Source organism: Aethalodelphis obliquidens, unplaced genomic scaffold (assembly GCF_003676395.1).
Source record: "Aethalodelphis obliquidens isolate GAN/ISIS:26980383/991018 unplaced genomic scaffold, ASM367639v1 scaffold71, whole genome shotgun sequence".
In the NCBI taxonomy this organism is placed as follows: Eukaryota; Metazoa; Chordata; class Mammalia; order Artiodactyla; family Delphinidae; genus Aethalodelphis; species Aethalodelphis obliquidens.
In genome coordinates, this window is record NW_020838015.1 from 648503 (window position 1) to 660518 (window position 12016).

At 47.5% G+C, this 12016-nt stretch overlaps 1 protein-coding gene across 3 annotated transcripts in view; it reads right to left on the reverse strand.

Annotated features, from left to right (window-relative positions):
• Positions 1-12016, reverse strand: part of SRPX (sushi repeat containing protein X-linked) — a 101857-nt gene that overhangs the window by 45306 nt on the left and 44535 nt on the right. For all 3 annotated transcript variants that reach the window (XM_027091472.1, XM_027091474.1, XM_027091473.1), the window contains 2 exons: positions 6297-6488; positions 4195-4371 (listed from right to left, as the gene is read on the reverse strand). In XM_027091472.1, coding sequence (XP_026947273.1) covers positions 4195-4371; positions 6297-6488 — 369 coding nt within the window. The remainder of the gene's footprint in view (positions 1-4194; positions 4372-6296; positions 6489-12016) is intronic.

Sequence of the window (12016 nt, forward strand, 5' to 3'; positions counted from 1 at the left end):
TGAAGAGCTAGTTTGCACATACCAAGTCATAGGGGAGAGAGTGAAAGCAACATCTGTGACGGGCTCTTCTGGCCTGAACATCTGGCCTGAAGTCATGTCCTTCCAAAGGAGCGTGTCCAGAGCTCACAGCCTGGGCGCTATCCTACCTGCACTGGCTGAGCGGGGCTGCTCTGCGTTCTTCTCCTTGCCGAGAAGTACAGCGATTCACGGGGAGACGTCTAAGACCTCAGCAAATGGTTGCTGTGCCGAAGATTCTGTTGGTGCTCAGTGTTTCTATCATCTCCCTTTTACTGCCTGTGCTAAAAGTCACGAAATGACATTTCTTGGACTCCTTCTGCCAGCTGGGTACCAACTAGGTTTGCCAATGGGAGGCACTCTCATGAGAATAGAAGGCAGGAAGAAGATGGAAGCCATTATGCTCTGGTAGGGGCTTCAGTGAGGGCTTCCTGGGCCCCTGGCTTCATTCTCATCCATGATGGTGTCAGGTACAGACATGTCAACATCAGCGTGAGCTTCTGGATTTGGGGTAACACTACCAGGCCACTTTTGCTCCCCTAGCCCTCGGTTGCTATGGGTTTCTGCTGTAACTAATCCCTCGTAACAATGTTTTTCCTCTTTTGCTCCTCCAGCTCTTCCTATGTTTTTGTAACCAATGCCCCTTATTAAATTCTCCTCTGCTGGAAATACCTAGAATGGTTTCTGTCTTCCCAGTTACTGATCAATTCAAACTCCTACCTAAATCCTAGAAAAAGAGAAGCTCGGAATAAATCTGAGTCGGTTATCTGAGTAATTATCTGGACCTGGTGCTCTTGTCAGATGGATACAAGGTAAGGTCCAGGCTGTGACTCTGATGTAGAAGGTTTTTGCTCGCATTGGTAGGGAACCATTGACCAAAACTGCCTGCCTTGGCCAGGCACGATGACAACCGCTTGCCTGGGTTGTCTCACAGCAGGAGGTCCCGACAAAGAACGCAGCGCTGCTGCTGAAAACTAACCGGGCGAATTCGGGAGTGGCCAAAAGGAGGGAGGACAAGACATGCCAGCCCATAGTATGTTTGTAAAACTAAACTGGGGACTTCCCTGGTGGCACAGTGGTTAGGAATCCATCTGCCAATGTAGGGGACGTGGGTTCGAGCCCTGGTCCGGGAAGATCCCGCATGCCGCCGAGCAATGAAGCCCGTGCACCACAACTACTGAGCCTGCGCTCTAGAGCTCAGGAGCCACAACTACTGAGCCCACGTGCCACAACTACTGAAGCCCTCGAGCCTAGAGCCCGTGCTCCACAACAAGAGAAGCCACCACAATGAGAAGCCTACACACCACAACGAGGAGTAGCCCCGCTTGCCACAACTAGAGAAAGCCCGTGCGCAGCAACAAAGACCCAAACGCAGCCAAAAAAAAAAAAAAAACAACTAACCTGGAAGAATTCGGGAGGGGCTGAAAGGAGGAGGGAGGAGACGATATGTCCTGCCCTAACCTCCCAGAAACCCTCACGCTGGAATCCATCTTGGCTGAGAGATGCGTGCGCCACCAGGCAGGACCCTGAGTCAGACCAAGCACGAGCAAGATGATTGGCCAGAGACAACCCAGAAAGCTAACATCACCACCATGAAACCTGAGACTGCGAGCCACGTGGCAGAGCCGTTCTCCTGGGTTCCTTTACCCTCCTGCTCTCCTCCCAGGCGCCCCTTCCCAATAAATTCTTCTGCTTTGTCAGCACGTATATCTCCTCGGACAACTCATTTCCGGGTGTTAGACAAGAGCCCACGCTCGGGCCCTGGAAGGGGTCCCCCTTCCTGCAAGAATATCTTGGCCAGGTCCCCTGGCTATAGCTCATTAACCACATAACTGCAGAGTAAGAACGGCTGATGCTGCCAGGGGATACAGTGGACAGTGGTACCATCACGAACACACCCTGGGGACCAAGGCCAGAGGAGTTGGTGTACAACTGCCCCCAGAGGGTAGCATCCAGTTTCAGTCTCATTCCTGAAGTATCTGCTCCAGGCTCTGAGCAGTCAGGAAGGAGTCCTTGGGGTAAAGCACACGGGCAGACTGAGCTGAAGGACTCTCTGGAGGATGGGCAGACCCAAGCAGGGTAGGAGCCAGGCTCCTGCGGCCAGCTGCCTCGGCACCTCAGTGCCAGAGCTGTCTCCGGATCCAGGGACTTTGAGCCTGAAAGCCTGGAGACATAGGCTTGGCTCTATACAACATCAAGCCAGTCAGGTGACCTCTCAGGCCTCATCCGTAGACGGGGGATTGGACTAGAATGTTCTGCTGCGGTGGGTCCTGGCAGCTCTAACGCTTTATGAGTAAAGTCTCCTGGGACAGCGGTTTTCAACTACTTGGGGGAGTTTTGGAAAAATACCAGGGCCCCAGATATTCAGATTTAAATGGCAGCCAAAGTTGAAAACCACTGTCCCAGAGCAGTCTGCCCCAACGTTTAAAGGACATAGGAATCCCCTGGGGATCTTCTTAAAATATGGATTTTGACCTGCCAGCTTCGGATGGGTCCCAAGATTCTCCATTTCCAACAGGCTTCCTGCTGGTGCTGAAACTGCTGGGCACTATTTTGAGTAAAAAGGTACTAAAGTTCTTCCCAAATTTGACCTTCTAAGGCAGGTTCTCAACCTTTAGAGCATCAGAATCCAGCAATCCTGCGTGTCCGGAAATCTGCATTTCTGATGTTGATGTTTCTGATCAGGGGACCATACTCTGAGATCCACTGCTCTCAGACAATGGTCCTGGAGCCTGGCTGCATATGAAAACCACCTGGGAAGCTTTTAGAATGCCCCTCACCTCCTCCAGCTGTCCCACATCAGACTATTTGAATCAGAATCTCTAGGGTTGGACCAAGGCATGGCTAGGTTCGAAAAGATACTCAGGTGATTCTAATAAGTAGCAGGGGTGGGGGTGGGGAGAAGGGACCCACTGCCCCTAGATGGGTGATTCTCAAGGAGTTGGGGGGAGTGATTTTTCTCCTTCCTCTCCTCTCTCCAGGGGACATTTGACAACGTCTGACATTTTTGGTTGTCACAAGTGGGAGTTGGGGGGAGATGTTACTGGCATCTAGTGGGTAAAAGCCACGGCTCTGCTAAGCATCCTGGAGTACAAAAGACGGGACCCCAGGACGGATAATTATCTGACCCCAAATGTCCGTTGTTCCAAGATTCAGAAACCTTGCCCTAGAGAATCCCAGGCTACACCCCAGATCTACTGAATCAGAAGCTGCATTTTTACCAAGTTTCCCAGGTGATTCCCAAGTTGGAGAAGCACTGCCTCAGATCAGCGGCTCTCTCTTAAAGCACTTTGAAACGCCCTGCGAGGCTCATGAGAGCACCAAGTGCTGGGGCCCATCCCCAGAGTTTCTGATTCAGCAGGTCTGGGGTGGAGCCATGAATCTGCATTTGTAAAGATTTCCAGCTCCCCGAACCACAACTAAGAACTAAGAACATATATACACTACCAAACATAAGGTAGACAGCTAGTGGGAAGCAGCCGCATAGCACAGGGAGATCAGCTCGGTGCTTTGGGACCGCCTGGAGGGGTGGGATAGGGAGAGTGGGAGGGAGGGAGATGCAAGAGGGAAGAGATATGGGAACATATGTATATGTTTAACTGATTCACTTTGTTGTAGAGCAGAAACTGACACACCATTGTAAAGCAATTGTACCCCAATAAAGATGTTAAAAAAAAAAAGAACTAAGAACTACTATTTGCCCAACAAATCCAGACTAAGGTAAAATAGCCAAATCCCTTCCAGTTTCCAAACTGAGTGTTTGCTGACTACCGGAGTCGATGACAATGGAACTACGTGTGCCAGCTGAAAGACACAGAGATGCTCTCTGCGGGAATGTCCGGCCAATGTCAAAAACTCTGCTCAGTGCTACAGGGCAGATCCCTGAACTAAAGCAGCGGGATAACCCCGTATCTCTGCCAGCCTCCAGCTGCCTCAACGGCAATCCAAGAGAGAGACAAAAGTCAGAGGAAAGCCATGAGCCGTGAAGTCAACTCTAGTGTAGAGACTGAGGCTAGGTCTGCGCTGAGCCAAATAGGGATGAAGAGAACCACTGAAAGCAAAACGGGGTGCTTATGCTTTACATTCGGGACACGGATGCTTCCTTAAAAATCCACTGTACGGACACCCCCTGCTCCTCCCAAAGCAGGCGCCTCCTGAGGGCTGGCGATATTCTCTTACCAACACAGGAGGCTGGTCGGCCACTCCACGCCTTGTTGTCCATACACGTGACTGTCTGCTCCCCTTTCAATGTGTATCCTGGCGAGCAATAGTACTCACACCGGGAGTTAAAGTAGGCACCGTCGACGCACTTAAACCCTCCATTTGCTGGCATGGCAAGGGTAGGACATCGCTTTTCTGAGAAAGAGAAAACCAGAGATTCAGTATTACTTAGATTTTGTTCGTGGAGTTTCAGAGTCCGGAAGCTCTGAAAGCATAGGGTGAAGTTAATTGAAATATAACTGGTAGAAGTAGAGAAATGATAGATAGTGTAACCGAGGGGGACCCTATGGGCCCTTCCCGGGGCAGACCCCTCCCCCATACCCTCTACTGTAGCTCCTCTCTGAAGACCCAGATAATAGCATCTGATGCATATTCCCTGAGTTTTTCAGATGCTAAAACCACCACCAAATGGAAGAAATTAACTACTTGATGATCATGAGCACGTGGCCCCCAGACCTTCTGGCGCCTAGAATGTTAACCTCCGTTTCCTCACCGTCAGCCAATCAGAGAATTGTGTACAAGCTGAATTGTGGACCCTGCAACACCCCTCCCTCACCTGGCCTTTAAAAATGCTGTGCTGAACCCTTTTAAGGAGTTGGTGGGGCGGTGGGTTTGGGCTCGAGCCACTCGTTCTCCTTGCTTGGTCCTGCAATAACCTTTCTCTGCTCCAAACTCCGATGTTTCCATTTGTTTGGCCTCACTGTGCATCAGACACATGAACTTGCATTTGGTAACAATGGTTGCATGTCACACAGAAGGGACACAAAGTTTTACACCAGACTGGCTTGGGTTGGCATCCCAGCTAAACTACGGTCTTATGCTGGGCTCCTCAGAAAGAGACGCTGAGACCAGGATTTGTGTGCAAGTGATTAAGAAAGTGCTCCCAGGGGAGACCAGTGAAGGGTGGGGGAAGCAGGACGGGGGAGGGGAGGTAGCCGGGCAAGGTAGCAACTCAGGCAAAGTCAGCCTCAGCCTGATTCCGCAGGGAAGATCTGGAGCGTGAGTGATGCCTGAGTCTGCCCTGCCTCCAGGCAGGGCAGCTGGGCTTTCCTAATCCTTTACCAGTCAGTACTGGGCAGCTACAGGCTGCCCATGGGGAATGCTCTCCCTGTCAGAACGAAGAAAGCAGTCCTCTGAAGGCGCAGAGCCTCTTCTTCCTTGGTAGAAGATCAACCGAAGGTGCAAGTCATTAAGAGCAAAGCGCCCAGAAGCTGGGGGATGGACACACAGAACTGGTAGCAGGGCATCCAGGGACATATGGGGGAAGCACTGAAAGTGTTCACTATAGTCACCCAGAGGCGTAGTCTGCCTAGACTGGATCACACGGCTGCAGACCGCAACCTCAGTTTCCCAACAATAAAGTAATGGCACCCGTATCAATAGCATTGTTGCAAAAATTGCATATATGTGAAATGCCTGGCACACAGCAGGCGCTCCATCATGATAGCTTTTTTGAACAGCAATGGCATCTAAAATGCACTTCAACGATGCTGTGTCACTTGCAGTTTCCCAAATGAGATGACTTTCCAGGAAGCTAAAAGTCAGCCCCTGAAATGTGCTTCCAACCTTCTCCCCCGAGGCACAGCGCCTTTCATGGAATCAGCATCCTTCCGCGGTAATTCTCTCCTTGCCTCCCTAAGTTCCACTCCTTGGGAGGACGCTTGTGTCTACTACCAGGAGTCCATGGCAGAGCACCATTCTTATGGTCGTTTTTACACGTCTGTCTCTAATGCTATTCTGTGGGACCCCTGATAGCAGAGTGTGTCTTTACCTGTGTGTCTTGTTTGTTTTTCAATCCCCAAACCCTTTGCTGGGGCCAGCACTTTGCTAAACAGACCTCTGTTCTCTCCCCCTTTCCAAACAGCTGATCGCACCCCTCTGTCTGAAATGTGTCATCTTACTTCCGCCATATCTTAGGAACTAACGCATGGCTTCTGCTCACAAGGGGAGTTTTTCTCATCAAAGACCACAAAGCATTCAGTAAAAATCCCTGATCTCAGAGCAAAAGAACTTTGGCCCCGAATGGCCCCGAGGCCCCAACATGGGGCCGGGCTACTCACGCTTGCAGATGACCTTGTCCGACCACCGTCTGTTTGACTGGCAGATCAGCTGGGAAGAGCCATGCAGCTCGTAGCCCTTCTGGCAGCGAATGTCACACCTGGTTCCCAGGGCTGTTTTGTAGTATCCTCCCTGAGGGGCCCTGCAGTACACATCCCCGTACTTCACCTTGATGGGGGAGCACCACGGGGTATCTACAGGTAGCAGAAACAAAGGAGAGGAGAACTAGCAAGTGACATCTTCAGAAAATGTGTCTCTTCACTCTCGAAGCCCCTGGCTGGCTGCATTCCAGATTTTGGACCTCCAAATAGTGCCCCATGTCTTTTTTTTTTTTCTCCCCACCCTTCCCCCCCCATGTCTTTTAAGTTGTCTCTGGGTGGGGAGGTTATGATCATGGGAGTAGGCGTCAGACATATACGAATATGGGTCCAGGTTCCTCCATTAGTAGCTGTGTGATCTTGGACAAGTTACTTAACCTCTCTGAGTCAATACCTCTACCTATGTCATAGGACTCTTACAAGTCCTCTTACAAGGACTGAAAAAACAATGCATATCAAGCGTCTAGCACATAGTGAACGTTCAATGAATGCTTGTTCTTTTGAATATTTCCCTTAACTAGATACGTAATTCCCTTGAGAGCAACTGTTACCATTGTGAACCTTAACCCCAGCCATCCATACAGAGTGGCGGGGGAGTCAATAATTGGTTAATCTAGATTTTTTTCCAAGTCTGTATCATATTCACTGTAAAAGCATTTAATACGATCCTAATCAATGTGAACGAAGCAACAATTTCCAGGGTTTTGCCACAGGATATAATTTGGGCTTAAGGTCACAGAACAATTTCTCCCCATTGGGAAGCGACCTCCTTTTTCAGATGTCCCCAGTTAAGCCCCATTGAGGTAAGAGATGACACCCTTCTCCAATGGCAAAGTTCCAGGGTGTTTTGATTTTGGTCTCGTAGTTGCCCAGAGCACAGCTTAGGATGACACTATTAAAGCAGAACCTCTCCCCTGGGCCTTTGGAAGGTGTCGCTGAGGGCCATAAAATTAGTAGGGCAAGACTAGCTCCTCGAAAGCTCCCACAGTGGCCACCGTACAGTCAATGGGGACCAGAGACTGGCTCCCTCAAGCCTGTCAGGCTCTCCACGCCTTGAACAGGAGCCCCCTCCCTAGGGCTGCCAGCTTCTCCCTCCACCCCAGCACCTGAGCTGACAGTGAGTGAAGTTCGTGCGCCATCATGTGGCCAAGAAGGAGGAAATCCCGTTTGACTTTGCCAGGAATTCTCTTCTGATGATGTGTTTCTGGCTGCTTCTCAGCCATGAAAACCAACAGTTCTGTCCAGGTCTCGTGCATGGACTGTTTTTTGTGTTTTTTTTTTTTTTACTTATGTGCTTTGACATCTCCTTTGCCTAATATTTTCATCATATAATGTTTTGCAGACAGCTTCAAGTGGGTGCTACCGTCGGGACTCAAGCAGTATTTCCTGGACTTTCTGGGGAGAAGTGATGCCCCACGCTTAGCCTACAGCTGATTAAGTTTGATCTCTTGGATGCAGTCTTGCAAGAGCTTACGCTAGGCCTCCAGGCCTTCCTTGAACAAAGTTTCCTTCCTCTTGGGTTTATGCATCTAGTCTGTATATGCTAACATTTTTAAATGAGAAAAAATCTGGACCCTGAAGTAAAGTACAAAACAGCATACATATCTCCATTATTTTCCTCTAAGTATAAAAGAATTTTTAAAATTTTATTTATTTATTTTTGGCTGCGTTGGGTCTTCGTTGCTACACGCGGGCTTTCTCTAGTTGTGGCAAGCAGGGGCTACTCTTCGTTGCGGTGCGCGGGCTTCTCATTGCGGTGGTTTCTCTTGTTGCGGAGCATGGGCTCTAGGCGCACGGGCTTCAGTAGTTGTGGCTTGCGGGTTTCAGTAGTTGTGGCTCACGGGCTCTAGAGCACAGGCTCAGTAGTTGTGGCGCACGGGCTTAGTTGCTCCGGGCATGTGGGATCTTCCCGGACCAGGGCTCGAACCTGTGTCCCCTGCATCGGCAGGCGGACTCTCAACCACTGCGCCACCAGGGAAGCCCTCACGGTGTTAAATCTTAAAAGTCATCTGTCGCCTGACCTCTTTGTCTTTGTCCTCTCCCCCTCCCCTTCCTCCTAACTTCCCCACTGCCTCACTTCCTCCTAACTTCCCCACTGCCTCACTTCCTCTTAGTTTCCCTGTCTGCCCTATTCCCCTGCTGGACTGCAAGGCTTCTGTGCTTCCCCAGCTCTAGCCTCTTCTTCTCTTGCCAACTGGTCCCCTTCATTACCCTTTTGTCACCATCTCACAGGCCAAACTGTGAAATCCTTGATTGAGAACTGGGCTCCAGAGAGAGAAAATGAAATCCCCATCGGAGAGGGCAGAAGGGTGATGAGGTGAGAATGAATATGGGAGACCCAGAGGGAGACAATGAAAACAGTGAGCTAGCGGAGTATGGTGGATACTGGGCAGAGTCAAGAGGCCTGGGCAGATATTATCTATCATCTCCTAGTAACCTGGACAATTCAAAAAAATTTTCAGGGACCCACATTCATAGTGTATACAAGAGAGGAATGGATGAGATTATTTTCAAAGTCCCATCTACAATGGTTATTTTTATTCTGATTAAATTTTATATTTATATAGGTGCTAAAATGTCAAAATAAAAAAGGTCCCATCTAGCTTTGAAGTTGTATGATTCAAATTCTTATTCCTCTCTGATCTCCTACCCCTCTCACACCCACGCCTACTTCCTTAATCCTTCTTGTGACTGATAACTTTGGGTAGTCTCTTGTAAACCTTTCAGCTAAAGGCAAATCCTCTTTACATTCTGGGTCCTGATCACAATTCCACAGATGTACAAACTGGAAGAGCGTCCAATTCTCTACTTGTTTTTTGCTCAAATGTTGAAAACACATCCTCCAGCTTCTGGACTTTGGCGTGAGTTTAGGAGGGGCACGATTTTATTTTTTTATTTTTAAATTTATTTATTTTTGGCTGCGTTGGGTCTTCGTTGGGGTGCGCAGGCTTCTCAGTGCGGTGGCTTCTCTTGTTGCGGAGCACGGGCTCTAGGTGCGCGGGCTTCAGTAGTTGTGGCACACGGGCTCAGCAGTTGTGGCTTGCGGGCTCTAGAGCACAGGCTCAGTAGTTGTGGTGCACGGGCTTAGTTGCTCTGCGGCATGTGGGATCTTCCTGGACCAGGGCTCGAACCTGTGTCCCCAGCATTGGCAGGCGGATTCTTAACCACTGTGCCACCAGGGAAGCCCGAGGGGCACGATTTTAGAGTAAACTAATATGAGGCAGCAGACCTGCGATTCTTAGCACACACACATTATGGTTGTCTTTTCCACAAATGTGCCCAGGACAAATATTTAAGGCAGCAGATCCATTAGAGAATGACCTGCATATACATATATTACAAATTCGCATATTTCAGTACAACCATGCAATTAGCAGACTTTTTTTACTCAGCTATTTTGAGTCTTCAAATCCTTCCAGCGGAGCTGCCTACGCATCCAAGAGCTGTGCTGTTGTCAACATGTGGGGGGAAAAAAATCTTGTTTTTATTTATTTGCAAAAGGAATTTCTTTTGGATTACTTTCCAAGACAAACCTTTGGAAGATATTTTGACATTTTAACAGCCTGCACTGATAAGAATTAAAAATTCAGTGAGTGACCTGAATTTGAAGTGCATGCAAATAGCATGAGTTGAAAGTGAATTAGCGAAACATTTAACATAGAGGTTTAGAGAAAGGAAGCTCTTATGCTGCTTTAATTAAGACAGGGTTTATTCAGGGAGACATCTAAATCGATTATTCAGGAACAATTTTTCATCTCCCTGGGCCATTGTGGAGCTCCTGGGGTAAGCAGTGTCACGTAGCAGACCAAGGAGCTACTAGTGAACTCTGAATGTTGAGCTAAAACATCTGGATTTCAGACTCAAACATAACGTTTGCTAGCTGTGTGAGTCTGCGCAGGTCACCTCCCCTCTCTACTCTGCGGTTCCTTCATCTGTAAATAATAACAACATATCTCTACGCTCCTTCCTCCTTCCCTCAATTAGTGTGAAGACAGGATGGCATTCCAAGTAAAAGAATCAAAAGCAATGCTTGCCACATTAAATGTTGGTTACACTTCACTTTCTTTTTTCTTTGATAAATTTTATAAATTATCAATTTAATTCAAAAAAACATTTACTGAGTATGTGCCAGACACTGTATAGGGGCCTAAGGATCTAGAACTAATCTCCCAATGGACAACGGTTTGCCTCTAAGTTTTAAAACTAAAAAAAAATGACAATGAAAACAATTTCCTAAGAAGTATTTACTCTTAAACATTCCGGGTAAGCTCTAGGCCAGGCACATATTTTCCTACATCTGGTTTACCTTCCACACTTGCAGTGCTGCGAAGCGAGGATGAACATTGAGAACAATAATCTGAGGGCACTATATAACCCCTCTTGGACATGTGAAGGGTCACACGTGCACACGTGTGTTTTAGGAAGATTTTTCAATAAGGGACTCGAAAAAAAGATTTTTCAAAACTCTCAATTAAGAAGTGTTAGGTATGTATACGTATAGCTGATTCACTTTGTTATAAAGCAGAAACTAACACGCCGTTGTAAAGCAATTATACTCCAATAAAGATGTTAAAAAAAAAAAAGTGTTAGGAATCAGAATACCACCTTACCCCAAACATCTAATTAACAAGTTTGTGCTTTGCTGGATTGGTTAATTCCTGAGGCAGTAATATAGGAGCTGTGGATAGGAATGAGTATCTGTATTCACAGGTCATAAGCAAGCGTGGAACATGGTGGGAAACACCTGGACATAGACACCAGTCATTATATTAGCAAGGTTGTTCACTTGTGTGGAAAACAACGGACTCTCTCCAACCAAAGGCTGACCAGTACTACCCTGATTCTCTTATAACTCAGACATATCATGACAGAGCAGGGGAGTGTCCTCCTGCCGGAACGCAGATACATTTCCTGGGCAAAATGCCACAATAGAACTTTATTAATCAATGGTCTTCAAATTATTTCTCAACTGTAAAAGGAACTGAATTCAGAGAGAAATCATCTAAATTTACCCTCACTTTTCTCAGGGCTCCCAAAGCTTCAGAGAAACGACTCACCATTAGAAAATATTTATGGACATACTTACCTGAGCCTGCATAGAAGGTTCTTGTTTAGGCTTTTTATACCTGCTGGAGGGGGTGGATTGCTGGAAATGTGTAGAGGTGGAGTTCTTTATCATTAAAGTTTCATTGGGCAACACACTTTACTCATCATTTCAGGAGCCAAGCCAGACTCAGAAAGAGCACAATGAAATGAGCTTATGAAAATCAAGTTTTCTCATTCCTCATTCATCTCAGTACATTAGCAGCACTGGGTCCAGATTTGACCTTGGATGGTTTACTCTGGACGATTCTGGCTGTAATGTATGAATCAGGTAGAACTCATGGCTTGATTTTCACTTTAATCAGCTAGAGCTTGGCTTTGCAGAAGTAAGGACAGTAAAGAAACTGATGAGAATAAAATGACCACTGGGGTGCTGAAGGACAGCACTTCAGAGATTTCCAAATGCTTTTCGTTTTCTTTCATTTGTTTTTCTGTATTTTCTTTCAAATGGGAGCGTATGCATATTAATTTTAAAACATTTTGTTTTCTCGACAGGTAATTAGAACTTAAAATGTGTTGTC